This window comes from Pseudomicrostroma glucosiphilum (assembly GCF_003144135.1).
Source record: "Pseudomicrostroma glucosiphilum strain MCA 4718 unplaced genomic scaffold BCV69scaffold_8, whole genome shotgun sequence".
Classification (NCBI taxonomy): domain Eukaryota; kingdom Fungi; phylum Basidiomycota; class Exobasidiomycetes; order Microstromatales; family Microstromataceae; genus Microstroma; species Microstroma glucosiphilum.
In genome coordinates this window covers 814,544-842,273 of record NW_020289920.1, presented here as the reverse complement: position 1 = coordinate 842,273, position 27,730 = coordinate 814,544, and the positions used below count along the sequence as shown (strand labels likewise).

General features: G+C 56.7%; 11 protein-coding genes across 11 annotated transcripts; 6 read left to right on the top strand and 5 right to left on the bottom strand.

Annotated features, from left to right (window-relative positions):
- Positions 1 to 111: 111 nt before the first annotated feature.
- BCV69DRAFT_283393 (hypothetical protein) lies at positions 112 to 4,044 on the top strand. The gene is made up of 4 exons (XM_025492692.1): positions 112 to 727; positions 795 to 1,032; positions 1,115 to 1,402; positions 1,473 to 4,044. Exons 1-4 carry the CDS (start codon positions 165 to 167, stop codon positions 3,972 to 3,974), a joined length of 3,591 nt encoding a protein of 1,196 aa, XP_025347667.1. The 5' UTR covers positions 112 to 164; the 3' UTR covers positions 3,975 to 4,044.
- A 100-nt stretch (positions 4,045 to 4,144) lies between these two features.
- BCV69DRAFT_283392 (hypothetical protein) lies at positions 4,145 to 6,973 on the top strand. The gene has a single exon (XM_025492691.1). It carries the CDS (start codon positions 4,211 to 4,213, stop codon positions 6,866 to 6,868), a length of 2,658 nt encoding a protein of 885 aa, XP_025347666.1. The 5' UTR covers positions 4,145 to 4,210; the 3' UTR covers positions 6,869 to 6,973.
- Positions 6,867 to 10,367, bottom strand: BCV69DRAFT_313083 (hypothetical protein). Its single transcript, XM_025494999.1, has 2 exons — positions 7,829 to 10,367; positions 6,867 to 7,754 (listed from the first exon to the last, which is right to left on the bottom strand). The coding sequence occupies exons 1-2, from the start codon at positions 10,251 to 10,253 to the stop codon at positions 6,976 to 6,978; spliced, it is 3,204 nt and encodes a 1,067-aa protein (XP_025347665.1). The 5' UTR covers positions 10,254 to 10,367; the 3' UTR covers positions 6,867 to 6,975.
- A 72-nt stretch (positions 10,368 to 10,439) lies between these two features.
- Positions 10,440 to 13,244, bottom strand: BCV69DRAFT_283390 (family A G protein-coupled receptor-like protein). Its single transcript, XM_025492690.1, has 3 exons — positions 12,717 to 13,244; positions 12,282 to 12,638; positions 10,440 to 12,188 (listed from the first exon to the last, which is right to left on the bottom strand). The coding sequence occupies exons 1-3, from the start codon at positions 12,929 to 12,931 to the stop codon at positions 10,634 to 10,636; spliced, it is 2,127 nt and encodes a 708-aa protein (XP_025347664.1). The 5' UTR covers positions 12,932 to 13,244; the 3' UTR covers positions 10,440 to 10,633.
- A 669-nt stretch (positions 13,245 to 13,913) lies between these two features.
- Positions 13,914 to 14,354, bottom strand: BCV69DRAFT_211573 (hypothetical protein). Its single transcript, XM_025489752.1, has one exon. The coding sequence runs from the start codon at positions 14,233 to 14,235 to the stop codon at positions 13,996 to 13,998; it is 240 nt and encodes a 79-aa protein (XP_025347663.1). The 5' UTR covers positions 14,236 to 14,354; the 3' UTR covers positions 13,914 to 13,995.
- Positions 14,355 to 14,884, top strand: BCV69DRAFT_211572 (hypothetical protein). The gene has a single exon (XM_025489751.1). The coding sequence runs from the start codon at positions 14,474 to 14,476 to the stop codon at positions 14,759 to 14,761; it is 288 nt and encodes a 95-aa protein (XP_025347662.1). The 5' UTR covers positions 14,355 to 14,473; the 3' UTR covers positions 14,762 to 14,884.
- Positions 14,885 to 15,313, top strand: BCV69DRAFT_211579 (hypothetical protein). Its single transcript, XM_025489753.1, has one exon. The coding sequence runs from the start codon at positions 15,008 to 15,010 to the stop codon at positions 15,221 to 15,223; it is 216 nt and encodes a 71-aa protein (XP_025347661.1). The 5' UTR covers positions 14,885 to 15,007; the 3' UTR covers positions 15,224 to 15,313.
- Positions 15,314 to 16,504: 1,191 nt separating this feature from the next.
- BCV69DRAFT_260536 (putative 60S ribosomal protein L12) lies at positions 16,505 to 18,235 on the top strand. Its single transcript, XM_025490676.1, has 2 exons — positions 16,505 to 17,113; positions 17,525 to 18,235. The coding sequence occupies exons 1-2, from the start codon at positions 17,003 to 17,005 to the stop codon at positions 17,909 to 17,911; spliced, it is 498 nt and encodes a 165-aa protein (XP_025347660.1). The 5' UTR covers positions 16,505 to 17,002; the 3' UTR covers positions 17,912 to 18,235.
- A 167-nt stretch (positions 18,236 to 18,402) lies between these two features.
- BCV69DRAFT_313080 (hypothetical protein) lies at positions 18,403 to 18,789 on the bottom strand (the record flags this gene model as incomplete). The annotated part of the gene is made up of 1 exon (XM_025494998.1): positions 18,403 to 18,789. The coding sequence occupies one exon, from the start codon at positions 18,787 to 18,789 to the stop codon at positions 18,403 to 18,405; it is 387 nt and encodes a 128-aa protein (XP_025347659.1).
- A 1,197-nt stretch (positions 18,790 to 19,986) lies between these two features.
- On the top strand, positions 19,987 to 22,680 carry BCV69DRAFT_249785 (glycoside hydrolase family 92 protein; the record flags this gene model as incomplete). The annotated part of the gene is made up of 1 exon (XM_025490356.1): positions 19,987 to 22,680. One exon carries the CDS (start codon positions 19,987 to 19,989, stop codon positions 22,678 to 22,680), a length of 2,694 nt encoding a protein of 897 aa, XP_025347658.1.
- Positions 22,681 to 25,130: 2,450 nt separating this feature from the next.
- BCV69DRAFT_277712 (hypothetical protein) lies at positions 25,131 to 27,681 on the bottom strand (the record flags this gene model as incomplete). Its single annotated transcript, XM_025491166.1, has 5 exons — positions 25,131 to 25,183; positions 25,281 to 26,241; positions 26,337 to 26,455; positions 26,560 to 26,792; positions 27,137 to 27,681. 5 exons carry the CDS (start codon positions 27,679 to 27,681, stop codon positions 25,131 to 25,133), a joined length of 1,911 nt encoding a protein of 636 aa, XP_025347657.1.
- Between the last annotated feature and the right edge of the window lie 49 nt (positions 27,682 to 27,730).

The window sequence follows — 27,730 nt, the reverse complement described above, 5'->3', positions numbered from 1 at the left end:
GGCCTGGTGGTGGTGGTGCTTCCGTCGGGTGGCTGGGTGCCGCGGGTAAATGTGCCGAGGTGGAGCGACGAGGGCAGATATCATTTCTCGACTGCTTCTTCTCGCCTCTGCCCTTGATCCTGTCCCCAGTCATCCATACCCAACCTCACCTTCACAGCCTGTCGATGATGACTGCGGATCTCTCATCGACGGCAGTATCTTCCTCTCAGGAGTCCGCCACGCAGGCAGTGACTGCCTACGTCACTGCCCAGGCCTTTCCGCCTGGCTCCCTGCCTCCCCCACTCGCAGCCGCCTTTCGCTCTCGCAGTCTGACACTACTGCAGCTGATAAGAATCCTGGGCGAGTATCTCACATCAGAAGACGAGCTGATCAGGTCAAGAGGGGTAGAGCTCTTGGCGCAGACTGTCTTGGACCTAGCGCCAGGAGGGACAGACGAGAATGGTGCTTCCGCAGAAGCGGACGCATTGCCCTCCCTCTTTGATCGTCAGGCGGTAAAGACATTGGCAGGCTTCTTCGCCGACAAGCTCGAAGATGGTTCCAATGTATCTGCTTCCATCGCCAAATCGACGAACTCGGCAGACAAGGTCGTCCCCGGATCTGCTCCCAGCTACAGGTTCAAAGCCATCCCAGAAGGGACCGAGATGCTGGCATGTACTCTCAAAGCTCTGACAAGACTGGCCAAGCTTCCAGGCTTTGGCAGTCAAGAGACCAGAGCAGTTGCCGAAAGGTGGGTAAGGCCAAGAACTTTGAGCCAGTAGCGATGGCATGCTGACTCTCGACACTTCTGCCTCAAGCCTCGTTTCCCATGTGACACCTCGAGACCACCCCCAGGCCGTACGCTTCCTCGTATACGCACTCCTCGATGCTCTACTTTCGACACATAGATCAGCGCTCAAGTCGATGGGCAAGCCTTTCCTCAAGGGCTATGTGGGATTGGCAGAAGGAGAAAAAGACCCTAGAAACTTGATGTACCTCTTCACCATGAATCGAGTCATCCTCATCGAATGGGAATTGGATGAGGAGCTGGCAGAGGTCAGTCGGTCGCGCCAGAGATGACCTGCAACGCCTCAATGTCATCTGACTGACGAAATTACGTACTTCACACTGACCACAGGACTTCTTCGACATCACATATTGTTACTTCCCCATCACATTCAAACCCCCGCCGGATGACCCATATGGGATCACTACAGAAGACCTCAAAGGCTCTCTCCGGTCATGTCTCATCGCCAACCCACTATTGGCCCCACATGCGATGCCGCTACTATTGGAGAAGTTGGCAGCAAGCGGCGGAAATACTAAGCGCGATACCCTCCACACTCTGGAATTGGCAATGCCCGTTTTCGGAAAGGCGGCGATCATGGCGAACGAGAAGAAGTTATGGGAAGGATTCAAGGTCGAGGTGAGTTGCCCATTATCGATGCTCTGGTCAATATTCTCTACTGATCTCAGTATCGCCTTCGACGTCACAGATAATGGCTGCCACAGATGACGAGACTGCTGTATTCGCTCAGCGGGCATTGTCCAGCTTCCTTCGCACCCTCTACCACGACGTAGATCCCGCCGCAGGCATCGCAGCTCGCATTGTAGCAGACGCGCAGTCTGAGTTAGAAGAGCCAGAGAAGTCGCTAGCCAAGCCCGCATGCGACTTGCTCGTCTCGATGGTCAAGGCCTGCCCCTCGACGGCAGCGCTCGCCGTATACGCCCTCCTGGACCAGATGCTGACAATGTTCAAGGATCCAGAAGTGATCAGCATCCGTGCGCCGATACTTGGTCATATTGCTACCATTCTCAAGGCCTTGAGAGATGTTTATACTACCGAAGAGGCCGAGGAAGAGGCCTCAAAGGGCACCACCAATTACAAGTTTGCCGCCCCCTCTTCCGCTACCACCACCGAGTCAGCTGCTGATGCTGCAAACCAGGCAGCAGACGGCGGACCTTCGGCATCTCAAGATGTGGACATGTCGCCCGCACGTACATACGACGGAGATGGACGGCCTCTTGACAGTATGCGCGATGAGCTACTTGCAGCTCTTTCAAATGGCCTGCGATCGCACTCGTACCGCTCAAGCGCTCTGCTCGCCTTCGTGCATCTGACTCATATCCCGACCTTTCTTAGTGCGGCGGAGACCAACTACATGGCAGAAGCAGTCAACGACCTCATCCTCTCGCCCTCTGCTGAGGACATCCGAGGAGCCGCTCTAGATGGACTAAGAGATATTGCTAGGGTGAATCCCAAGGTTCTGGAGGAGACTACCCTACCTATCCTCTTCTCGCGCTTGCCCGATCGGATACCGCCGGCGCCCACAGCGGGCCCGCCTGGTTCCGGCGACGTGAGAGGAGTCATTCGAAGGGCCCTAGGAGCTCTGGCTCGGCTGTGTGCTCAGCCGGATCTGTTCGACATGCTGATTGTCAAGCTCTTCACAAAGCTGGACTTGACATGCGCGACTAGCTTCACAGCTACAGAAGAGAGGGAGTCGAACATCGGATACGCGAGAGGGATCCTGGTGACGGTCTTAACAGTCCTAGAGGAGAAGGTCGCGAAGGGCCACGGAGATGTGCCCCGCTACGGCGTTACACTCTGCCCGAGGCTCTTTGCCCTGGTCTTGGCTGCTGCAAGTGGCGAGGGTGAAGGAGAGCGCATCGCTCCCGTAGCAGCGGATGATCGAGTGTTGAGAGACATTGGCAGATTGATGACTGTCCTCGTGAGGAGTCTGGCAGCCGACAAGCAAGCTAAGCTGGCCAAGTGGATGTGCTCTGCCTTTCTGGACGGCAGCAACTCCTCCACTGGGCAGAGCACCTTTGCCTCTCGCACTGCAGACGGCTCTTCACTCCCCATGCAGCCGCTCAACCCTTCGTCGCCGAAGGGTCAGCGGGACGCAATGTCTGTGTTTGCAGCTGCTTTCGTCACTCTCAAGAAGGAAGTCGGCCTGCCGACCTCTGTGGACATTGGTACCTGGCTGCAGCAGCTACTTGCCTTCACCGTCAACGCTTCGAGTACACTCCAGGCTGAAGCCGGGTATACTTTACTGGCTGCAAGTGTCAACAAGTACGTTACCGAGCCGCTTGCAAGTGAAGTGAAGGATTTGCTCGAGACATTCTGGGAAGAGGAAGTGGCAGGAAGCAGCACAGAAGGCGCTACAAGCCCGGCAAGAAGCTCTCGAGCTATCCGAGCGTGGTTCTGGGTTGCAAAAGCACTCGTGGTACGCAACAGCCCTCAAGGGCAAATCATGATTGAGAAGGCACGATCAAGTCTGTTCTCGTCACCCCGCACAGGTAAAGAGGCCGCTCGGGCAATTGGCCTGGTGGCTCAGGCAGAGGATGGCATTCTTTCAAAGGACAATGGCGCTACCATCCGACTGCTCTACCGCCAGAAGTTCTTTGCCTACCTTTTGCCCCGCATCATCGAAGGGTACAGGTCTGCGTCGCCTCCAGGCGGACAGGCGGACGAAGAGGGTCAGTCAATCTACCTCATTGCCCTCGCATCGATCCTACCTTCGATGCCACGGCAAATCACCACTGAGCGTCTAGATGAGATTTTCCCCCTGTTGATCCGAGCTCTCGATTTGCCCGACTCGCAGGCAAGATGGAGCGCGGCTACGACTTTGACTTTGGCTGCTGCTCTCGGGAAGAAGGAGAGGGACGAAGAGATCCGAAGTGGCTCTACTCGTTCAGATGGTCAAGGGAAGAGGGGTGGCTCATCACTCGACTTGGTGCAAGACCACCTCTCTACCCTCGTGAGCCGTCTTCTCTCCATCTCTCAACCAAGCAAAGACTCTCCTGCAGAGGTGAGGATCGCCTCGCTGCGCTGCCTCAGCACCATCGGTCGTTGTGTAGCGGAGAGTCTGCTGCAAAATCAGGCTGGCAAGGTGCTCAAGGGGCTGAATGGACCTGGATGGGGCGTGGATGACCCAAAGAGAGCGGTGAGGATGGAAGGCGTAGATTGTAAAGCGGTGTGGCACGCAATCAGCTGAATAGATGGAAGGGAAATGGCGTAGTGTGAGCAAGACAATAGATAGCAATGCGTATTTCCTTGACCTCGACCTGCGACTCTGTGTGCTTCCGTTCCGAGATGCAGTGCGGAAGTGGCCCGTACGGCCGTCTTGAAATTTTGGTTGAGCGTATGCTTGGTATGCTTCCTACGCACAGGAGCAGCATAGCTCTGCTTGCATCCTCCCTCTCGAGCTCATCCTCTGCCTGACTCGTCGTCATGGCTCCTCCAAAGAAGAAGAAGACGACTTCGTCTTCGGCTCTGGCATCCCATTCGGACTTCACAAAGGCGAAATCGTCTCTCAAGGCCAAGCAGCGCGCCGTGCCCAACAATGCAACCAATACCGCCTTCAAGGCTCGCTCCATTGTTCTTCCCAACCAAGGGTCGATCACTCAGCTCGAGCAGAGGCGATCTACCAAGCTCACAGACGATCGAGGCAGAGGTGTAGAGGAGCTGGTAACACTACTCAGGGGTGTAGGCCAAGGAGGCGGCAAGAGCGAAGCCCTTGACTCCCTCGCTTCTCTCCTCCTCCGTCTACCCGATGGTACCACCACCGGCCTTGGCCTGCTTCCCGTTCTCCTCCCGTTGATCACCTCGAGCTCAGCCCAGGTACGTACATCTCTCTATCGTCTGCTGGACCACTTCCTCCGAGCAGTACCCAAAGATGCCCTCGCGCCATATATCACCACGATCACCCTCTGGCTCACCAGTGGGATGAACCACATTTGGAAAGAGGTGCGAGAGGATGCAGCCAGGATTGCAGAAGTGGTGATTGATATCACATCGCACGATCTGGTGAGAGGCTGGAGTTGGACCTCATCTACGGTTATCGGGGCTGGACAGGCGCAGGAGGAGGTTAGCAGTAATGGGGAGAGATTCTTCAGGACACTTCTTACCGCTCTGGGTGTCTCATTTGAGATTCAGGGAGGACGGGGATCGACTCAAGCGGGAGGCAGTAGCAATTCAGTATCCACCTCGACCACCTCGACGATGAACGTACAGTCGGATCTCTCTGCTTCGCCAACGACAAAACTCAGGCTGCTTCTTTGCCTTGAGAAGCTCATGCGATACGAGAGCGGCCTTGGCGCCTCGGACGACGGTGGAGAGCAAGAGCAGAACGACAGTACTTCTGCAAAGATATTCCCTTTGTGGATTTTCAGGTCAGTCTTTGCGAATCCTACCGATTGGGAAGGCTTTGCTGCAAAGTGGGAAGGTAGCAGGGCAGAGGTGGATGTGGACTTGCGCGGGTCACGGCCCGGCAGGAAGGAGATTGCGCCCTTCACCTCGAGCTTGGCTCTGCTGGAGCGCCAAGATGGCGTTGACTTCACAGATGTGTCGTCCTCGGCCGGTCTGGTCTTGTCCGAGTCAGACCTGAGCAAGACACTGTCTAGTGCCTCGAGCCTGCTCCTGGGCAACTCGCTGGTGGAGGGGTATCAGCACTCCTCCGCCCGTCCTACTACCGCCACATCAAGTCGCAGCGCCTCTACGCAGCCTTATCTGCAGCTTTACCATGCTCTCCATCCTTTACTGCTGCACACTTTCTTGGATCACGCCCCGAGCTCACTCGGACCCGGAGCTGCCATGCCCAATCGGAATCAGGAGATCCCCCTCGGTCTCAAGCTGATCGACAGCGTTCTCACCCTTGCGCGGACACTGTTCCGAGCCACTCTACGTTCCAACGACGAGGCCTCTGCGGGCGCTCCGACACAAGGTCTCAGAGGAGTAGAGAAGGAGGCGCTGAACAGACTTGGTGTGTTGCTCGGACACACGGCCATCTATTTTCCCTTTGAAGGCAGTCTGAACGGAGAAGAGGGCACAAAGAAGGCGGCTGTCCTCAAGAGAATCAGTGCTGGCTGGTGCGAACTTGTGGGACTACAGCAGATGTTGAGTGGAGATGGAGGTGGCAGCGCAGCCAAGGCTACGAAGAGCAAGAAAGGCAAAGAGATCGGAGGGGGCGCCCTGCACTTGGAAACGGTCGAGAGCTATCTAGTGGACCTGCTGCATTCGAATAGTCAGCAGGCAAGCAGCCTGCACGAGATTTCTGTGGTTGCCTCAAGCGTGAGCTCGGGCACTCGACTCTCCGAAGGCGAGTACCTCTCCTTGCTGCCCACCATCTGGCATCTCCTCACTTCCTCCCAGCCTGCGCCGACCACGACTACATCGAACGCATCCTCTGCCGCATCCTCAGAGCACCTCCCGCTCCTCTCCGCTCTTCTATCGCACTGGTCCTCTCTCAAGTCCTCCAACCCACTCAAAGCACACGGCTTCACATTCCTCGCCTCTCTCTGCTCCCTCCCCAACTACCCCTCTTTACGCGCAGACCTGAAGCGAATTCTCACGCGCCCTTCTTCCCCACTCGCACGACTGCTTCGCTCTGGACTCCTGGCGAGTGGCAATCAACTAGGGAAATACCTCTATGAGCTCGCCTCTTCCCTTCCTGGCGGCGGCGGTGGCGGAGGAAGGAACTCAGCTCTACCGGGGCCATCGGCACTGCAAGCAGCCCAAGTAGCTCTGAGGCAGCTACGCGCAGCCTTCTCCCTGCTGCTGCTCGATGGGCTGCGCTGCGATTCACCATACCTCCTTGAATCCGCTCACCTCTACACGCACCTCCTACCCACCCTCGCGCCCCTCTTTTGGATTCAACATCCCAGTCGCGGGGAAGTGCCGGGTCCTTGGAGACGGGTAGAGGCACTGGCTGGCGCTGCATCTGATTCTGGACTTGCGGCCAGTGTGCGGGAAGCGCAGCAGGTACGGAGAGCGGTCGAGGCTCTTGTCGAATTCGTGACGGAGGACACGAGGGGTGAAGGAGAGAGGACCGAAGGCGTGGTCAAGTTCTTGGGGGCTGCAAGGAAGGCTGGAGTGAGAACAAGGGTTTGAACGGGCACATTTTGATTGAAAGGGTATCACATTTGTACAAGTATCTCAGTCTACGCAATTTGTTACAGCTCATAAGTCCAGTCACATCTCAAGCGGTGTACCGCCTATCACTTGCTTGAGTCCTTCGCCACTAATGATGCATCTCGGAATAGCTTCCAGTCGATCGCGCGCCTTCGCCTTCGATCTGCGACTGCTAGGGTGACTGCACTTTCTCCGCCTAGCACATCCACCTCTCCGCCAGCTGTACTTGGAACGCTTCTCTTGACTCCCCTTCCAGGCAAAGAGCAAAGCGGAACCAAGCCCTGCCTACCATGTGCACACTGGAAGGGAAAGGTAGTCCGTGCCAGTTGATGTACGAGGCGGCGGCATTGTTCTGGCTTGAGCGGATCGTTGAACATGATTGCGCCACGGCAGGCTTTGGATCGGAAAAGATCCAGCAGGCGCGGAGGTAGGTGTCGGAGGGCGAGCATCCATTGGTGCTCTTCCATCTTGGCTGCTTCCAGGAAGGTAGAAGATGGGAGAGGAAGCGGCGTGTCATCATCGAAGAAGGATCGCAATACAGCCTCAAGAGTGGCTTTCTCCATTCGCAAACGCTCGGCGAGGGGCGCAGGAACGTGCGTCACCACTACCTTGAGTTCACGCGCTTTGTTCTCGCTGTCCTTGGCACCCCCAATGCCGTCAGTAGACGCTGCAGCCGATGCCACGCCGAACCCCCAGAAGCTGAGGGCCTGCGACCGAGTACTGGGAGGCTGGGCGATCAGCTCTTCTGGGATATTGCTCGGCAGCCAGATCTCAACCGGCTTCTTGAGAGTATGTGAAGCATCCGATGAGTGGGCTTGGCAGGAGGTGACGTACGCTTCCAGTATGGACTCGAAGCGCACTCGCTCTGCCGTTGACGAGAAGGAGAAACATTGATAGTCAGTATTGGTCCACAGTCTTGTAGTGTGTGATGCCACTTACCGTCGGCTGCATGCTGGTCGATGCAGAGCAAGACGTCTCTTCCTATACCATCGGGAACCCCTCGACCATCAGGGACAACAGTGAGTATGAACTTCGTCGCCACCTGGGCAATGACGTGAGCAGACTGCAGGGACAACTTCGATACATCCGCGCCCAGCAGGCTACCTTCCTGGTCAACGGTAGACGTAATGGGCCCGTCATGGCAGGCATGCGTAGCTTGCCCAAAAGCGCTTGCAGGCGAAGTCGAGGCAAAGAAAGTGCTTGTTTGTCTTGGGATCTGGGTTGGCAGTTCTGGGCGCTTTCGTATCCGGCTCCCATAGCGCAGATTATCATCAGCCGTCTCGCCGCCATCTGCTTCCCTGAGCGAGCGCAACAGGTCGACGCTCGGTATCGCGGCTTCAGCTTGAGTTGGCAGGGCTGGATTGTCCCACTTCTGTAGGACCTGCGACAACCAGGCTGGGGTTTGCGCGGATGCTACTTTGGAGTTCATTTCATCATTTCCCGCCAACATCTTGCGAAGACGCTTGCGAGGTTGGGCACTACCTCGGTCATCCGCGAATTCGTCTGTCTCGACGTCACCCGAAATTGAAGCCAGGCGGGAATTACCCGTCCGCTGATCGACAAAGTAGGTCTTGTGGCTGCTCGGGTCAAGGTATCGGATATGGCCCTCCGGTGTACCTTCTCTTGAGCGTGAGCTTCCCATCGACTTTGTGCTTGGGGTTTGAGATGACTCCGCCGCGCCCTGCTTTGGCTTCAATGACGCCGGAAAGATCAATGGTAAGGGCTTGGGTTGAACGGACGTAGAGGAAGCTGTTGTGCGGGGCCGAGAAGCAACGGTCCCGCGAGTACTGCTGCGCTGACTTTGTAGACTACTCGAGGTAGCTGGGCGTCGTTCTGGAATGGTGTTCTTAGCTGATGTCCCGACGATACCCTTCCCCCGACGACCGGATGACATCAGGCCCTTCTCTTGCAGAACTCCTTCGATCTCCTCTTCGATAATGCGATTCACAGCGTCCTCATCGACAATGGTCTTGTCACTGGGCCCCTTCGACTCAAGCCAAAGATCAAAGAGGAAGCTTGGGTGTCCAGTGCGGCCCAACTTACGCTCGAAACGCTTGGGGCCGTCAGGTCGAACAAGGTTGGACACTTCGCCAGAGCCGAAGCCTTTGGCAACTGCAGCCGCGATCGTCTGACCCACTGTACGCCTCTCCTTGGCCGTTGCCGATTGGGGCCTTCTTGAAGCGTGTACCTTGATTCTCGCAGTGGAGTGGAGGCACCCGTCTTCTTCATTATTCTGTAGGAGACTCGGCTTGTTTGAACCGAAGCGAAACTCTGCACTGATGCTGCTGAGGAACTCTCCCAGTCCAGCATCGATTTGACAGCGGCGACCTTGCAAGTAGATGTACTGATGCGCCTTGGACGTTTGCGGAACCAGTAGGAACATGCCACGGCCACGAAGAATTGTGGAAGCGGTCTCTGACTGATCTGAAGTAGAGCAGAGGACATGTGTGAAGCTTATGCTCTCGTAGTCGTCGTTGCCAAAAGGGATCGTGGTAGCGCGGAACCTGTCCGCTAGGGCTGTCGCCCTGGGGCAGAACAGTAACGTGCGATCTGCCGAACCTTGGAACATGCCATTAGTCGATGCGGGGGAAGCTTTCAGTGTAAAGCTTATGCCAGGCTCTCTGAGTGCCACCTCCAGCATTACCTTGCGACATGCTTCCAATGAGGCCCGACGTCCGGCTTCATCCAATCGTGAGGGACGCCGGAGAGGCACGGACCGGTATAGGTCCCGAACGGCTACTTCGGTACCCGGCAGAGAAGCATGGGCGGAGCGTCCCGTGGCAGAGGAGATAACAGCGACGTTTGCATCGCATCTTGTACGGCCAGAGTTGATATCGTCTCGCCACTTGGAGGTGAGTCCCGAGAAGATGGCCTGCTCCCCCCTCTGTATCAGCGTCCACCTCTGCCCACCCATCGGTGGAGGACCTTGGAGGCTGGTTTCGACGGAGAGTAGACCCACCGCGGCCATACTGGCTAGCGCTTCGCCTCTCAGGCCATATTGTGCTTGTCCTCGGCTGTCCCTGCAGTCCTTGTCATTGGTTGTGACGTAGCGCTCGACTCCCTTTGGCGGGTATTCTCCCCGCGAGTAGGAACCCCCTACAAGCAGCGCGGCGTGAAATCCATTGCCATCATCGCGGCAACTGATGGAGTTGGTTGAAAGGTCAACGATGACTTCGACGTTGCGTGCGCCTGCATCGAGAGCATTGTAAGCTAGCTCCACGAGGAGGGATGGCAGCGAGGGGAGGTGGGCGGTGGAGCGGAGGAGGGAGCGTACGGAGCGAGACAGGCGCAGGATGGGCGGATGCGAGTCAGAGGACGAGGATGAACCACCGACTCCTTGTGAGTCTTTCAGCGTAGAGGCCATGTTGTGCTCAATATCAACGCCGCCATGCTGGGGCTGCAAGGGATTGAGGAAGGAGGAAGACAGAGACAGACCAGGATGAGATCGACGGCGGTTGGCCAGGATTTTGGTATCACGGAAAGGGAGCAAGGGGAGATTCAGACACGCCTCGCGGGGGGAGAGAGTCTATAATGTACTTCAGACCAAAATGGCACAGCAGACGTAATGATTGCAATGATGGTGACATAAAAGGTGACGCCGCTTAGAGCGTGCAATGATGACAAGGGTATAATACAAGGTGGGACTGGTCATCGTCGTCGTCTAGGACCGAGGCAGTACAAGCGCCAATGCAGAAGACGGTCTCGAGGCACGCCGCCCAGAAGCTGCCATCTGGCTGCGTACTCTTATCCCACGCTAGGCCTCCTGCTCTCTTCGGGCCTGGGCTTGATGTGTCGCTTCCATATCCGCTCACAAGTGTTTCTGAACCATACGCTCGCAGGCTGAGATTGGAAATGGGGCCGATTATCTTGCTCACCCGAAGCCCTGGCCCTCTTCCTCTTCATCCTCCTGCGGAATTGTGCCTCGATGACCTTGAAGATGATACAGTCCAGAATGCCCTGGGCAAAGACCAGCCAGCGCGACGCCACACGCAGAGGGTCGGTCGGCTTGAGGGAGTACTCAGGATGGGCCATATCTCTGCAGATGCGGATGACGGACACGGAAAAGAGGATGACGTATGCCGCTGGGTAGAGCAATAGCAGAGCACTGGCCTGGCGATTGAGCGTACTGCCGGAAGTCTCCACTGCATTGACATCCGAACTTCTTGCTGAGGTGGTATGGTCGTTTCGCCCGCCCTTGGCAGCGCCTCCTGCTGCTAGTAAGCTTCCTCGACGGCTGCCGGCACCAGCAGCGGTCACATTCTGACCCCAAGCGAAGTTGTCGTCCAAGTCCGCATTGTACGGCCGTTTGGCACCGTGGCGTCCATCGCCATAGCCGCCGTCTCCTTCGTCCTGGCTCCCAAGCATGGCAGCTGCCTTGCCACGAGCAGGTGGGCCACTCCGGAGGGCCTCGATGACAGAAGTGGTGTTGGCTGACACCCACATCGGTGCAAGAGGCCCCTCGGCCCGTTCTGCGGGCGCAGACGCCATGTTGAAGTCCTTCGCTCTTCTCTGCGGCTGCGCTGGCTTTAAACCAGCCCAGCTGTGGTAGTCGGGGATTTCGTCATCATCGTCGTCGTCGTCCTCCTCGTCCTCCTCGTCATCGTCCGAGTCTCCTGCATCGCCGTTACTTGCTCCTTTTCTACCTGCCGATGATGACTCGCCACTAGACAGACCCGAGTGGAGTTTGTCCCCCTCCAAGAAAGAGTCCCCACTTGCTTGGCCGGTAGACGCGGCAGTGCCCGAGGGGAGATAGACTGGCATAGACGACAGAAGAGACGGACTGGAACGGCCATCCTTGTCTGCACTGGGCGAGTCGGCAGGAAGACTACTGCTCTTCTCTCCTGTTGAGTAGTCTGTATCAGACAGGTAGCTGGAGCGCTTGGCATCAAAGCTGGGTACGGTAGCACCTGGCGCAGTGAGGGGCGCAGCAGCGACCGGCCGCGTTGGTGAAGGCGGCAGCTCACGGGCGGCCATGTTTGGCGTAGCAGCAGCAGAGCTCAAGAAACCATAATCCTGTAGCTCCATCTGGCCAAATCTATCGGCACCTTCATGGTCACCGCTCATGAATTGCGCAGCTGGACGACTGTTGCGCGTAAGGGAGAGCTGTGACTTCCGTTGCCTCTGCTCCAAGGTGTGGCTCTGACTCCTCTGCGCCTTCTCGGGGTCTCGAGTGTTCATTGCCGAGTCGGTCGAGCTCTCAGTCCGCGTTCTGCGGCCGTACTTCTTCCAGAAATTTGTACGACGGAGGAAGAAGAAGAGACGCGTGTAGAGGACGAGGATAATGAGGACGACCGCAGATCTGCACAGATGTATGAGAGGATGGCTCATCAGCGGGCTAATCTAACACACCAAGATCGGCGACGTGCACGTTCGAGATGAAGCGGCAACTTACCTGGGAAGCACTTGCCAGAGACCGGCGAAGATGGGACTCCCTCTGCGCCCAATATAGCAGTACCCATTGCTGTATCCAAAGCCCGAAATCACCCAAGGCGCAGCGTTAAGCGCCAGTGCAATGGTCCAGATGATGGGCCAAAGCCACATGACTTTCCTCTCGAGCAAGAGTGTGGTGTAGGCTAGGGGGTGTACAAGGATCATGTAGGTAACTGCTAGGATGGCCAGGTTCCACATGTGCTGAGCGTAAAGGCCGGCCGAAAGCGCGTAACCCAGAAAGGTGCAAGCACGAACAGCCGCTCCGGTTGTGAAGTCGCCTCCGCTCACGAGATAGGCTGTAGAGGCAATGACAGTGGAACTAAGAAGGGCAGTGTGCGAGCGGCAATGTCAGCCGTGTGTCAAAGACCTCATCTCGTCCTCCCCCGCCTGTACGTACTTTGAGATCAAGTCTGCAGTGGCTAGACCGAGAATCAGCGAATGACGCAGCTTACGATTGTGCTTGCTGAGGAGATATGGCACGATGATGATCAGGGCTCCAACACCGGAGCAGACACAGATGACGAGGTCTACGATGTCTCCCGTACGGCCAATGGGAGCAGTGTCCGCGTCTGTCGTTGTCGACGCCGCGGGCGCCGATGACGACGACGACATCGTTATAGAGTACGGCCGGAGAGAGGCGCAGAGGAGGTAGATGAGAATGCCCTCACTCTCCTGAGGGAAGACTCTTTGACAGCAGGTTCAGATGTGTCTGTCGGTCAAGGAGGGTATCTGGTCTTGCCACCAGGACAAGATTAAGGTTTGTGAGGATAGCAAGATGACCAGGATGAGGACGTCTTTCGCAGCGTAATGAGGGCGACTTCGTCTTCAAAGACAGAAGGGGCAGATGCTATGGAAGATGGGTAAGCTGAACAGCCTGTTTGACGCGATTGTGTTGTGAGAGTCCGAGTAAGAGGGGAGGAGAGATGCAGAGATGGCGATGGGAGGGCAAAGGTGGAGAGGAGGAGGAATTGAGAGGTCGAAGGGAGATGCGAACAGCGAAGCGAACTGTCTCTATTCGTCGTATGAGATGTGAAGAGGATGATGGAGAAAAGGAGAAACGAAGCAACGGTAGGACAATCGATGAACGGTAGGCAGAGATCGGGGGGACCGAGATCAACCACTTGTCGCAGCGAATGGGGGACGGGGATGGGATCAGCGGCGTTTGAACCCGGACGGCCAGAGAGAAGCGAGGCAAGGGGCGGTGGGAACAAGCGGGAAGGCAGGGAGCAGCAGTGCTTGGCCAGTCGGACTTCCCCTTACCAGCGACGAATTTCACATTCATGGTCCAGTGCTATGCCAGAGCCCCCGCATCCTTGCCATCACTTCTCCCCTGACATTGCATTCTGTACGTAGCTACACGTCCTTTGCGTGGTATGCACCTGAGACCCTCGAGTGCAACTGGTAGTGTCACTGAACTAGCATGTCCTGGCCTGGTGGTGATGCTAGCGGGCTCTTCTGCTGCAGACTGGCGCACAGCCCAACCTCCGCTCGTACCGACGAAAGCCCGCCCGCCACGCGTTGAAGCTAAGGTTTCATGCGGCCTCTGACTTGCCGCGGCGCAGATGCCTGGTCTCGCGGCAGCGGAGCTTATACTCTACTTTGATCTCCCTCACTCCGCAAGCCATGGCCTAGCCATTGTTGCTCTACAGAGAGGTTGGGCGATGGAAAGCTTCGTGTCATGTTGGTGACACAGGGCAGAAAACCACGGGCAAGGACATTGAGACTTCTAGCCGACAGAGTGGATGCGGCCCATTCCTGCTCCTGTCAACTCGCCCTGAGCAGGCACTCCGCAATCCTTCGGCCAATGACGCCTGGGTGCTCAGGTACCCGAGCTGCAGCAACAAACATGACTCTGGGCTTGGAGACTTGCTTGCCCATCGGCATAGCTCAAGGCTAAACTTGCCTCTATCGGGCATGTCAAAGTCAGGCACTGTATTGCTCTATGTTATGGTTATGGGGTGCGCAAGGACCGCGTGACCCAGGCAGGACCTTGGCAGTTCCCTTGTCGCGCCCTTCGATGTCAACGCGGAGGGCAAGGCGGGGGCTGATACGGCGCGATAAGTCCTCCGTTCAATCTTTCGACACACGCGTTTCAGTCGGCACATCCGCTATGTCAGGGGTTGTGACCTACACTTTGATCGTAAGCAGGCGTAAATGGGCGTAAGACTGTGCTGCCCTGCTCTCCGTATCCGGGCTCCGGACCGGAAGTTCAAACGGAGAGCGTTGCTGCGCTTTCCCCAAATTCCGACGCGCTCGTCGACGACCACCGGCTCAGTGCCCAGACGCGCTCTCCATGCCGCGGCCTTTCTACGAGCAACTTCAGTGCTTAGCCTCGTGGTTGATATCGGTCGATCAGCGGAGATGAAGCCCCATGTTAGCCAGATGGATCGCTCACTCCCTACTCCGCATGGCGAGCTCTCTTGCCGCCGAGCCGCCGCCTAGCGAGGACAGCACAAGTAGGAGATCAAATCGGGGGTTGTATACTTCAGGGTCCACGGCTACAGCATCGAATCAAGACCTAGCCCTTGGAGGATAGAAGCTGTCGCCTGCCCTCGAGATGCCCTCCGATGGAATGTTCTATCGAATGCGACGACGCTTTTTTGAACCCATCTCCGAAGCCGCACCATGGCCAGGCTTCCAATACTACGGTAGCGAAGCGCCTCTTAAACGTCTAGGGTCCCAGGTGCAATGGTTCGATGCACCGTCAGCAGGCGGACTGTCAAGCTTGCTGCCTTACTTTGCTCCCAACTCGGGGAGGTGTCGTCTCAGAGGACGCTGACGCATTCATATACACTGCAAAGGTCGAGCAAAGATCTTCGCCTGACTTTCGGTATGGACTTACTGCAACCAGTGACTGTGCGCCTTCGCGTGACCCGTAAAGGTCACCATCTCACAGGCCGTTGAACCTTTGCAGCCAGTTCTTTTACCCTCAACGCTTGGGCAATCGTGCCAATTGACGATCCGATGATTGAATCGGGGCTATCTTTACCCAACAATTGCTAGCTGAGTGCACAGAAGCAAGTCCCGCCGGGACTACCTCCCGATATTCGACAAGGCAGTGATACATCTCCTCAGCTCCCCAATTATCCGATCCGGATGCCTGCTAGAGGACTACTGACACTGACAATCTCTCCGAAAGAGTGCCGCTCTGCACATGGCATGAGCCCTTTTTCTCTGTAGACTGACGATGGCCGACCGTGGCCCTGCAAGTGGCTCACAAAGTGGCTTTCTCGAGTCGGCTGCATGAATGTTTCGGCATCGTTGGATCTTGAAGGGCATTCGAGTATTCTCCGCGACGTCGGCTCATCGTCCATCGCATGTCCCATTGCGGATGTCAAATGAACACCTATGACCTTCCCAATCCACGGATCGGAGTCCGAGATGCAGTATCAGACTGATGATTCCCTTTGTATAGCTCCGCCGACTTCTTGAGTTCATGGACCCTCATGGTCGGAGGATGACGCTGTAAGGTCCGCAAGAGACTCCTATCGAACTTTGAATGTCAGGGGGCAGAGAAGTATACGCCAGGGTCCTTCACACCTTTGCGAATCCGGCTCACCGAGTTTCAGATTTCTCAGACCGTGGCACACAACAGCAAGCTGCTATTGGATCTGGTTCTACGAAAACGCTCTGGGATGCGGTGCAAAGCGGTGACATCCATTTCTCCTTGTTCACAACCCTGTGCCGATGGCAAGACTCATGGTCCACGACAGCACAAGCGTAGAGTGTGCCGTAGGTATGTCAGTGGTGCATCTTGTTGTGACTCACTAGACAGTGATGTCGAGTTGCACACGAGCTGCATATTGTGTCAATTTGGGCGACAAAAGGAGGTCTTGGTGGGCTGAGTGGTACTACGCTGTCACGCGCGTCGCACGGGTCCAAGCCAAGTGAGCGAGTATAGCGTCGCTTGGCATCCGATCTCCCAAGATATGAACCAAATTGTGCTAGTATCACAAACAGCCTGTGTCCCGAAACATGTGTATACTTGACTTGTGGTACGTCCCGTGACAGAACGACGCCTATCGCCCCATGCTTGCGCTTTGAAGTCCACCCACCCGTCGTGCTTCCGCCTTGCGCCGGCAGTGGATGTCACGTGATGCGCCTTGCGGTCATTGGTCGACGGCAGCTGCCGCTTCTCCGCCCTCACAGAAATAATTGCGGGCCACCAGCGCTTCCTGCCCGTCACCCACCCATCCCCACTCCTCCCCTCATCAATACTTCAAAGTAAGTTTCATCAGACTCGGACATCATCATCGTCGCATTCGCACATTCCTTCCGCCTTCTGCTCTCGTTGCGGCTGTCAGAGGCTGGCAGCCCGCAGACGTAGTGAGAGATTGGAAAGAGGCCAGGTCGGATGGAGAGAGGGAGACTCGTGTCAGTGAAACTGCAGCTGGGGAGGGACCACCTTCTCCTTCACATTGAAAGCACCGCATCTTGAAAAGTTCATCTCTGGCTACACAAAGGTCTTGGGGGATTGCGATATGCTAGCAAATTGTGAAAGGGAAGGTGCAAGGCGGACCCTCCGAGGTGGCTAGCAGTGATATTCACATCTCGTATGATTGAGGAGCTGGTCAAGCTATTGCTCTCCGTCCTGGATTGTTGGATTGGACACATATCGGCACGCCTTTAGCGAGAGACAAAGAGACTGACTAGACTTTCGCTTCCCTTCTCGCCTTCCTGTAGATGGCACCTAAGATCGACCCCAACGAGGTGAAGATCATCTACCTCCGAGCCGTCGGTGGTGAGGTTGGTGCTTCCTCGGCACTTGCCCCCAAGATTGGTCCTCTCGGTCTCGTGAGTATCAAGTGAGAGCGGCGCTGGTTCATATATGGTATTGGATTGAGGGACCGATAGGCAAATGGGGGATCTGTAGCTGGCTTAGGCGTTATCTCCCTGTCGAAGTGGCAGGGAGATTAGGGGCCACTTGCTTCATCAGTCATCAGCCCTGGACATGGCAGACGCAGCTCGTTCGTTTAGGCGATCAGCACTGGGACCTGCGGGGCTGCGTAGAGCTTGCTCCGGACAGCTCTAACAGGGCCGTCGGCGTATCCCGATCTTGCACGGCTCGTCTCGGTGGGCAGCCCATGCTCGTGGCTACTGGCTGCGTCGAAGGACCGAGTCGCACCATGGACATGGTACGATCTCCGTATACTTGAACTGCTACTGACCGAAGCAACATCCTCTTTACTCTTTGCAACGCCACAGTCTCCCAAGAAGGTCGGAGAAGACATTGCCAAGGCTTCGGGTGACTGGAAGGGTCTGCGTGTGACTGTCCAGCTCACTGTCCAGAACCGACAGGCTGCCGTCGCTATCGTGCCCTCTGCCTCTGCCCTGGTCATCAAGGCCCTCAAGGAGCCTCCTCGTGACCGCAAGAAGCAGAAGAACATTGCCCACAGCGGAAACATCCCCTTCGACGAGATCATCGAGATCGGCAGGAAGATGCGCCACAAGTCGTTTGCCAAGAACCTCGCCGGAACTGTCAAGGAGATCCTGGGTACCGCTCAGTCCGTCGGCTGCACCGTCGATGGCCAGCCGCCGCACGACATCATCGAGGGCATCGACTCTGGAGAGGTCGAGGTGCCAGATGAATAGTGGTATCGCGAGTAGTCTGAATTCAAACAACTGCCGCGCCTCTGCTTTCACTCTCTCTCACCCTATCCGTGTAGATCTAGCCTAGCTCTTCTTTCTCATCTCTCTTTTTTCCGATCGTCTGTCACATTACCACAAAACACAGTTCATCAGCACAACTCTGGAGAGTGAGGTTACGAGTGGTCATCAGTAACAGAAAGGGGGTATCATTGGCAAGAGTAGAGTAGTACAGATAGGGAGGCAGGTACGCTGCCGAGACCTTCTGGCAGATGTGGACTTGGATCCAATGGCAGAGTAGCAGAGGTCTTGTCGAGTATGTGTCTGTCTGTGCTTGCTTGGAGTTACAAGAGGCCCTCCGCCTTGCTAGAATCCGAGCAGTGCAGCCTCTCGAGAGAGATCTCATGGCGCACGAGAATGTGCGGCCGAGCGGAAGAGGCTTGCTGGTGGTAGAGTTGAGGCGCTGATCCAGTGGCGAAATGCCCTGCTCCTCGCGGCTACGATGCGATTGCTTTCTTCCATCTTGTGAGCATGTTGAGGTTCTTGCTGCCATTGACTACGGGCCCAACAGGCTGCTGGTGCTGCTGCTGCTGCTGCCTATCCTCTTGCCCCGCCACCTTGGTTTCCTGCGACGCCCTTCCCTCTGGATCCTCCAATTCTGCTGAACTGCTTCTCTGAGCTCCTCCATTGTCTCGGCTACTGCCTTTACTACCCTTGCTACTGCTGACTTGCGTAGTGTCGGTGGTGGCGGCGAGCAAACTCTGCCCCCTCCACTGACGATCCTGCCGATCCAGCTCCTGCCTAGAGACCCTGAGCGCCGGGTCGAGGAAGCGTGGTCCTCCTGGTTCTAGCAGAGAGCGGGGTGTGCAGGGACAGGGCGACATCGCTGGAGTTCCTGCTAGCAGGTGGGAGTATTGAGATGCTCTCCTTGCTGAAGCTCTGAAAGTTGGAGGATCTTGGTGGGATGTGGAAGGCGGAAGGGCTCAATACTCTGGGGGAGGTGCCCACCCGTCAGCCAGAGTCTTGCGTGTGCCCTGCATGAGCCTGACTCCGACGCGGGGGGGATGAAGCTTCGCTTGGCTGCGAGATCGGGACCGCCGTCTTGGGCTCGTCTCCATCCGACGAAAGCCAGAATGATTGGGGAAAGAATGAAAGGGGTTCCAGGCCTAGCAAACACTCAAGGTGACAGACATCGAAGAATTCTGATACCGCAAGCATGCCATACGGACGGCACTTGTATCCTTCCGGTCGGACCGCGCCGGGAGCTTACTCCTTCGCGTGCACATGGGCGCAGTTGCCGTCTGATCGATGGGCGCCACGCTTGCGGACAATGATGGCCTGAGACTGCCAAGATCGATGTTAACAATGTTCACTGGGTGCGGCTCCACAGCTTTCCCTGAACCGCAACGACGATGTACTTGCGAGGCGCACCGCCAAGGCTTTCAGGGGGACAAGCTTCTACTTGTACCCCTGTACGCCCCTCTACGGCAGCACAAGGTCCGGGCGGACAAGGAGGCGGGCGGGAATAGATTGATGGATGTTGCTCCTGATGCAATGCGCATTGCAGTCAACGAGGGACAATCATATAAGAATCAAGAAATTGAGAGAACTTTGCCAACTGCCCCCGTCGTCCTTCACTCCCTCCCTCCCCTCACCGCTCCTACCTTCCTCTGTGGCGTCCATCTACAGGCCCCTTCGACCCCAGTCTAGGCAAACAGCCGACACACAATATCACAATGGCCTCCTCCGCCACCTCTTCCCCTAGAGGCAGCCGCTATGTCTCCTCCCTATACCTCCTCGTCACCCTCGCGCTCCTCCTCGCAGGCGTCTGCCATGCCCAAGTAGGCCAGGAACCAGCACTAGCCCGCGCTGCTGCTCAGGTGGATGCTGCCGTACCTCCAGAGATGCGAGCCACTCGTCAAGTCTTTGAACTCGACCCCGAGACGCTGCACGCCACCGAAGAGGACCACCAAGCTCGATTGAAGGCGAGTCAGATGAGGAGCGAAGGGGCTCTCGACAAGAGGAATCAAGAGGGCACTCCCAGTGAGGCTTCCAACCTCAAGCTCACCCATGCAGAAAAGATGCCCACTGTCAGCGGCGAACCTCAGTCTCTCGACGATCCCCTCGGACTAGGCAAGCTACAGAAGATCGTCGCACGCGCTGTCCAAGATCTCAAGCCTTCCAACCGTCAGACTCACTTCCACGCCCGCAGAGCCAAGAGTCCAAACAGGGTCGCTGTCAATGAGCAGATCCTGCACCAGGATCTCGAGGAGGGCCTCGATGAGCTGTCCAAGTCAAAGGGAACATCCAGAGACGAGCAGGATCGGGATCTGGCAAAGCTGGTCAACGCATTCATCGGTACAGAGGCCAACAGCAACCCTGGAAACGTCTGCCCCGGTGCCTCGACCCCGTATGGCATGGTCAAGTTCAATGTAGACGTCGACCAGTACGCTCCTGCCGGGTACGTCACTGATCTCACCGGCGACATCCGAGGTCTCTCTCCCCTGCACGACTCGGGCACAGGCTCATCCGCTGGGTCCTTTGGCAACTTTGAGTCTATGCCCATCGTCTGCCCCGATAATGACTTCAAGAAGTGCCCCACTCGCCTAGACGACCGAAAGCGCAAGCGTCTTGCTGGCAAGGACGAGGCTTCGCCTGGATACTTTACCCTCACGCTCGACAACTCGATCAAGATGGAGGCTACAGCCACTCGACGCGCTGGTCTCATCCGCTACACTTTCCCAAAATCGGCTCTCGACGGCGGTAAGCTGGACCCACATGTTGTTCAGGACTGGACCAACGATCTGCCTGGTACATTCCGAGGAGGTGACATCCAGCTCGACGCAGAGAAGGGTCAGATGCGGATGAATGGAAGTTGGGCCAGCTCTTTTGGCGTAGGTCAGTACACCTACCGAGCCTTTAGCTGTGTCGATCTGCTCAACAACGGCAAGCAGAGCATCAAGAAGGCCGGTCTTTGGCAAGGAGATCGATTCGGACAAGACACCAAGCTGGAGATTGAGGGAGACCACAAGCAACTGCATGCCAATCTCACCAAGAACTCTATCGGAGGCCAGCCTGTGCAAGCTGGTGCCCTTGTCTCTTTTGGCAGCTTTCCCACGACGAGCGATGGATCTGCTGAGATCACCCTGCGAATGGGAATCAGTTTCAACTCTGCTGAGCAGGCTTGCGCCAACGCTGCTGAGGAGATCGGTGACGCATGGGACTTTGATGCTATCGTCAAGCAGACTCGTGAAGCATGGAACGTCAAGCTGAATCGCTTCCAGATCGACCCCAAGACTGACAAGACGATTGCTGAGCTGTTCTACTCGTCTCTCTACTACGCTTTCCTCACCCCAAACAATGCCACCCTTGAGGCTGGCAATCTATACCCAGGTGCTGAAGACTACGATGGCAATTACTACAACTCACTCTACTGCACATGGGACACCTACCGTACCTTCCACCCCTTCCTGTCGCTCAGCTCTCCCAACGATATGGCGGAGATTGTCGACAATTACATTGACGGCTGGAGAAAGAACGGCTGGATCCCTGAGTGCAGAGCGAACAATGTTCCCGGACTGACACAGGGAGGCTCCCACGGAGTCATGGTCATCGCCGACTTCCTGGCCAAATACCACAAATTCGCCAAAGAGGGAAAAGTACCTGTCAGTATTGACGATGCCTACGAAGCCGTCTTCAAGGACTCGTACGTCACTCCAGAGGATTGGAACTCCTACGGTCGACAGATCTCCGTGTACGAACAGTACGGCTATATTCCCTTTGCCGTCTTCGACACCTACTCTACTGGTCGCCAGACCCGTGAAGCCTCTCGTGGACTCGAGTATGCTCACAACGACTTTGGCGCCAGGACCGTGGCCCTCATCGCTGGACATGAAGATGTGGCTAAGGATCTCGGTGAACGATCTCTGACGTACAAGAACAACTTTGACCCTTCGGTCACCTCGATGGGGTTCTCCAACTTTGTGCAGAAGAGGTACCCGGATGGATCATTCCACTATGACGACCCTACCATCTGCTCGCCGATCGACCACGGCAAGGATCGCCAGTGTTCGCTTCCTCAAGAGAACGTATGGGGCGTCTACGAGACCTCGTCCTGGGAGTACAGTCTGTACTGCCCCTGGGACGAAGCCGGCCTCATCACACTCATCTCCAACGACAGTGTTCAAAACTTCCACGATCGTCTGGACACATTCTTCGAAAAGGGCCTCTACTACTCTGGCAACGAGCCCTCTTTTTCGACTCCTGTCAGCTACCACTACATCTCCCGCCCCGTCTCTTCGGTGAAGCGTGTCCGCCAAGTAGTCTACGACAACTTTAACACTACCACCAGCGGTCTTCCAGGCAACTCGGATCAGGGAGCAATGCAAACCCTGCTTCTCTTCCATCTGCTAGGCCTCTATCCCGTCCCAGCAACCAAGGAGTTCCTCATCCTCTCCCCCTTCATGCCTTCCTACACGATCCGCAATGAGCTACTGGGAGATCTCCACGTGACCGTGACCAACTTCGATGCTCGCTCCCTCGCCCGCTCTATCCCCTCTGGCGTACCAGCCTACGTGGAAAAGGTACTGATCAATGGAGTCGAGAGGAGTGGAAGGTGTAAAGTGGAGATGCAGGACTTGTTCCCTGGTCAAATCGGGCAGGTCAATGAGATGGAAATTGTTCTCACGGCCGAGGAGGGGAAAGTGGACAATTGTGGGAAGAGCAAGGAGGACCTGCCTAGCTCGCTCTCCACTGGTGGATTTGCCAGCTTTTGATCAGCAGAGAGGTGCTTGACTGCTGCGTAGTAGCGCAGTGTACTGTACTCAGCAGGATGGTGACCCGAGCGACAGACGCGAATTTGACTTTTCTTTCCAACTTGTTCAACTCCCTTTGGCCAGCGAGCCTCATCTGAAATGACAGTCACTTTTCCTTTCTCAGCCTGTCTGAGCACCTCACGTCTGCATCGACACAGTATTCGTGGCATCAGCGGATATAGTATTGCGTGCACGGACACCGCCAGCACATTCTGATCGCCATTGCCATCGCCGCCGCCACGACAAGCTCCCCCACTAGCCAGCCTGCCTGCCGGTCTGCCTGCCTGCTCAAGCACGAAATGCCAGCCCCTTCGTATTGCGATTCACCGGTGGCGGGGGAGGACGTCGCCTCTGTCCACTCCCACCCCCGCTCCCACTCCCACTGGCACTGGCACTGGTACTTCGGGATTCACTCCCGCCTGCACTACCACCACCTACCTCATCGCCAGAAGAGGAAGGAGCATCCTCTCCCCCTCCCCTCGCACTAGTAGCACTAGTGCTCGCACCGCTCAATACCCTGACGCGGTGATGAAGTCCACTTCCCACTCCTACTCTGGCCGCACCTTCCCTACCCTCACCCTCACTCTGCGCTCCCTCTTCTCCTGGCAGACCGACTACGGCTGCGAGTGGTGTACGACCTACATCGGACGAGACGCGGGAGCGCGTGTAGAGGCGACGATGACGAGGAGGTTCCTGGCCCGACAGCACTGGCGTTGCAGCTGGGGCAGTCGAGTACTCGCCGCCGTCGCTACCGCCACCGCCACCGCCACCGCCACCGTCTATCGAGCCGTGCAGCTGCTGTTCCTCACTGTCGGTGCGCTGTGGCCATTTGTAGTGTGAGGCAGAAGTGGAGGAAGAGGCAGTGGAGGAGCGTCGCTCGTACGGTCCGGATCCGGATCCGTAGCCATACCCGTATCCGTACCCATCGTCTGCTGCTCCTGCTGCCGTCGCTGCCGCCAAAGAAGTCGGAGCGACCGCGTTAGCCAGGGCTGAACTGCTTGCCGGAGGTGGAGCGGGGGGTGCTCGTCTTCTCGATGTGCCCGTGCCCGTGCCTGTGCCTGTGCTGCGGGAGGTCGAGGCGGGCGTACTGCTCCGAGTCAGCGAATCCCCTTCGCTGGTGAGTCCCTGGCCGTATCCATTACCGCTTCCGTGACCATTGGCATAGACAGGGCTGGCGGTTACGTGTAAGCTATGGTTGAGGTTGTGAGCTAAATTGTTGGAATCTTCCTCGGCTGGCTCAGCGCCTCGGGCGGAGAGGGGCGAAGAGATGGAGGGGAGATACCCGTCCCCGGTTTCGAGGTGAGGGAGATACCTGCCTTCGCTCCCAGTATGGTGCTGGTGTAGGTAGTGTTGCGCGTACTCGTCCTCCTGATCATTCAACCCATCAGTCTCTTCCCGACCAGCTGTCCGTGTGGATGACTCGTACGAGGAGGCTCTGTCTGGGATGACCAATCTGGACGAGTGCACTTCGGGGGAGGAACCTGCGCGATCCTGGACCATCGAGACGTGCCTTCTGCTGCTCTCGCTGACACTGTGCGGTGGTGCAGACATGTTCTGTGCTGCTCCCCAAGAGACTGCATCGTTCCCAGCGGAAAGGTACTGCAGCGTCGAGCCGTGCTCCTGATCAGAGCTGCTGGAGGGTAGGCCTTCTCGTCTTTTTGCGCTCAACGTAGGTGGAGCAGGCGGAGCTCGCCTGACTCCCGCCGAAGAGGACGTAGAGGAGCAAAAGTCGCGGCTGCTGCTGTCACGGGAAGGTCTCATCTCGCCGTGTGAGGCCCGTCTTGCAAAGGTTCGCGAGGGCGGCGGAGCCAGTAGGCTGTTGCTCTGTATGGGGGAAGTACTCGGTATAGTCAAGACTTCTGACTCCTTCTCAGCATCTTCCCGGCCCTCTTCTTCGACCGGCGCTTCCTGCCCCTTGTTCCACTCCGCAATCTGACTCTGCCAGCTCGGCTCGAGGGTGGACTGTCTTCTTGTCTGGGCATCTGCAAATGCCATTGCTTCGGCTTCCTCTCCGGCCTCGGACAGAGGTGTGAAGACGCGTTCCTGTGCTTCTCCATCGAAGCGGGGTGGAGGACTGCTAGGGGCACTCCTTGCTGTGAAGGTGTTCCGGAACCGAGGTGCATCGAGTACGCTGGGAGGCGAAAGAGTCGGCGCAGGAGCCGAGACGGGCACTTGACTTGCCGCCTGAGCATGCAGGTCATTGGAATACTGTGACTGTGAAGCATTTCCAGCCTCGTCCACCGGCTCCTCACTGACCAGCTGACTCTGCAGCCCTTCCAGTGTAGTCTCTGTGTCCACATGTTGCACCTTTGCCGGCTCTCTGCCACCGATGCTCTGCACCAATGCAATACTCGACCCATCGCTATTCTCACGGCCATTAGAGCGCTGTACGCTCGCCTTGTATTCCGGGTCTAGCCTGTCGAGCTCGATGCACCACTCTGCTTCCAAGCACCTCTGCACCAGCCTGCGAGTGGTCACCGAGACGGCTCCCCTGTAGAGCGAGTCCTTGACCATGGCTTTGAGCAGTCGTCGAATTTGAGGCCTCTTGTACGGCCAGCTACACAGCTGTGTGTGAGTCAGAAGCGGGTGCAGCACCCGCAAGTATGTGTGTCTCAACGATTCGCTCTCCTCTGGTAGATCAGAGAGCTCGCGGATGAAGACGTCGACAAGTACACGAAGGTCGTTCGTGTAGAAGTAGTGAGCCGTCTCCTTTGTGGTAAAGAGGAGGTAGAGCAGCTTGAGAACGAGGAGCTGCATGCAGAAGTCTTCTGCGCTGGATGAAGAAGCTCGGTTGAGCATGAAGATGAGATTCTCGCCGAACGTCTTGGTGACGTGCAGGCGTGTCTTCAGAATGCCAAGGACGATGTTACCTCCGGACGTCCCTGGTGCTCCCTTGAGTGCAATGGCATTGACCATGAACTGCTCATTGAGTGCAACGATGAGCTTGATGAGCAGGTAATTGAATGCCTCGTCTTCGTGGAGACGCGTCTCTTCCACGAGGTCAAAGAGATGACTGACAAAGTTCTCGTCTACGGCTCGCATATTCGAAGGCTCTAGCCTCTGAACTCGACAGACTTCGTACAGGATCTGTATCGCCTTGTCTCGCAGTCGAATCTGGTGTATCCGAGTCCGAGCAGCATTAGACGTCTCTGCTACCTGACTGAGGAGTCGATGAAGAACTGGATGGTCACCAGTGGTCTGCGCAGAAGAGTCATCGTCTGCTGCAGCCTGAGCTTCGGCGCTCCAGTCATGGAAGTCTCCTGCGTGCATCACGGTGCTCTCCCTCCTGCCATTGGTCCTGGCATACCAATGCTTGGTATTATTGGAAGCCACTCCTCCGCCAAGGCGCGCATCTGCCACAGCTGCATAATGTCCTGCCCAGATCTGATGTACGAGCCGTGTGATCTTATCTCTGGCCAGACCGCCGACGCCATTGTGGACTGTCCTGTACACAGAAGGCTCTTTCAAGCCCCAAGCAAGGAGGAGGTCATAGGTGACGAGTAACACCGGCAGAGAGGTGGCCTGAAAGAGAGAGAGAGGGAGTAGGGGAAGAGCGAGGAGGGAAGAAAGGTCAGCGATGAGAGCAATGCAGTGAGCGGTACCTCGCAGCACCTCACCCTTCCCAGAAGATCCAAGATGCAAGTGGAGACCTCATCATGGTGTGACCTGACAAAGGCAGAGTCTAGCAGTCGAGCAATGCAGTAATCGAGGCTATACTGCTGGTCCAAGAACTTGTCTAAGTGGTCCCACAGAATGCGAGGGAGATATCAGTGATGTGTCAGCTCATCCACCCAATCCACACGCCCACTACAAGGCTCCTCTGGAAAATTTGCTGCTCACCATAGCACTCCTCGAGCAGGGCTAAGAAGTTCTGAAACTTGTCAAATACAGCCGCATGTTCCTTTGTCTCATCATCGATGGTCGGATCATCTCTGAATGCCTCTGGTACCTCCAGTGGAGCCTCCAGCATCCGATCCACCTCATGATAGAAGTCGGCGACAGTCTCCAGGTCCGCATGTGATTGGTGCACGGGCGCGGGGAGAGAGAGGGACATGGCCCCTTGGCCGTTTGGCCTGCGCGACTCTCAGAGGGAGACTCGTAGCCCGAAGGCTGGTCAGGAAGAGTGTGGGGTAATGATGATGGTGTTGGTGGTGGAGGAGGAGAGGAAGAGGATGCGAGTCGTCTGAGCCAAGGGGGCGTCGTGGGTTGAAGGTGGAATGGTGATAAAGTCAAATTGGACAGATGCAGCCAAAGGCACGAGGAAGCTGGGCGGCTCGAGCGTCGACTGCAGCAGTGAGACGAGGCTGCAGGCGCCAGGCGCAGGCACATCACACTCACACGATGCGCTACAATGTACAATATGAATGAATACAAGGAGACGATCTATACATGGTACAGGTATTACTACGCCACTGACATCGTCACCTTCTCTCCCTTGGCTGCCTCTAGATCCCTCGCGTCCTGGCCCACCTCTCCCTCTGCCTCCCTCTTCTGCGTCCTCCACCCCATCATCCCGCTAGCGATCAGCGCCATGCACGAGAACCACTCGGGCAGCGTAGCCAGCAGTGTCTCCTCTATCACGTAACTCGAGCGAAACCCGCGCTGGTCGTAGATTTCAGCATTGTAGTAGTTGAGCTTCCATACCACCCCTTGAGCTACACCGAAGCCGCCGCGGATGGTCAGGAGAAAGGAGATGCCGAGGAAGAGGAAGAGGATGGGACGATGTACGTCCTTCTTGCTACTGCTGATGGTGGTACTGGTGGTGGAGGAGGAGGAAGATCCCAGAGCAGAGCACAGAGTGGAAGTGGCCGACCGTTCTCCAGTAGGAGAAGCAGTCCCGCTGTTCTCCATCTCATTCGAGCTCAGACTCTCGCTCCTCCTACGTTTCCTCAAAGTCCAGACCAAGCATCCCATGATGGCCAAGTTGCACAGCAGAAAGATCGCCTGACCTGTCCCTCGCATGCCCTTGGCTCTACGAAGGGGACCTGGACTGACGACGGGCTTGCCGTCT

What these genes read in the sequence shown, in the direction of transcription:
- BCV69DRAFT_283393 (XM_025492692.1), top strand. Translation starts at nt 165, where the DNA reads ATGATGACTGCGGATCTCTCATCGACGGCAGTATCTTCCTCTCAGGAG. An exon ending in ACCAGAGCAGTTGCCGAAAG is followed by an intron (nt 728 to 794) that starts GTGGGTAAGGCC and finishes TTCTGCCTCAAG; the next exon opens with CCTCGTTTCCCATGTGACAC. An exon ending in GGGAAGGATTCAAGGTCGAG is followed by an intron (nt 1,403 to 1,472) that starts GTGAGTTGCCCA and finishes TCGACGTCACAG; the next exon opens with ATAATGGCTGCCACAGATGA.
- BCV69DRAFT_283392 (XM_025492691.1), top strand. Translation starts at nt 4,211, where the DNA reads ATGGCTCCTCCAAAGAAGAAGAAGACGACTTCGTCTTCGGCTCTGGCA.
- BCV69DRAFT_313083 (XM_025494999.1), bottom strand. Translation starts at nt 10,253, where the DNA reads ATGGCCTCTACGCTGAAAGACTCACAAGGAGTCGGTGGTTCATCCTCG. An exon ending in CGACCAGCATGCAGCCGACG is followed by an intron (nt 7,755 to 7,828) that starts GTAAGTGGCATC and finishes CGTCAACGGCAG; the next exon opens with AGCGAGTGCGCTTCGAGTCC.
- BCV69DRAFT_283390 (XM_025492690.1), bottom strand. Translation starts at nt 12,931, where the DNA reads ATGTCGTCGTCGTCATCGGCGCCCGCGGCGTCGACAACGACAGACGCG. An exon ending in ACTGCAGACTTGATCTCAAA is followed by an intron (nt 12,639 to 12,716) that starts GTACGTACAGGC and finishes TGCCCTTCTTAG; the next exon opens with TTCCACTGTCATTGCCTCTA. An exon ending in CTCTGGCAAGTGCTTCCCAG is followed by an intron (nt 12,189 to 12,281) that starts GTAAGTTGCCGC and finishes ACATCTGTGCAG; the next exon opens with ATCTGCGGTCGTCCTCATTA.
- BCV69DRAFT_211573 (XM_025489752.1), bottom strand. Translation starts at nt 14,235, where the DNA reads ATGCCCGATAGAGGCAAGTTTAGCCTTGAGCTATGCCGATGGGCAAGC.
- BCV69DRAFT_211572 (XM_025489751.1), top strand. Translation starts at nt 14,474, where the DNA reads ATGGGCGTAAGACTGTGCTGCCCTGCTCTCCGTATCCGGGCTCCGGAC.
- BCV69DRAFT_211579 (XM_025489753.1), top strand. Translation starts at nt 15,008, where the DNA reads ATGGTTCGATGCACCGTCAGCAGGCGGACTGTCAAGCTTGCTGCCTTA.
- BCV69DRAFT_260536 (XM_025490676.1), top strand. Translation starts at nt 17,003, where the DNA reads ATGGCACCTAAGATCGACCCCAACGAGGTGAAGATCATCTACCTCCGA. An exon ending in AGATTGGTCCTCTCGGTCTC is followed by an intron (nt 17,114 to 17,524) that starts GTGAGTATCAAG and finishes GCAACGCCACAG; the next exon opens with TCTCCCAAGAAGGTCGGAGA.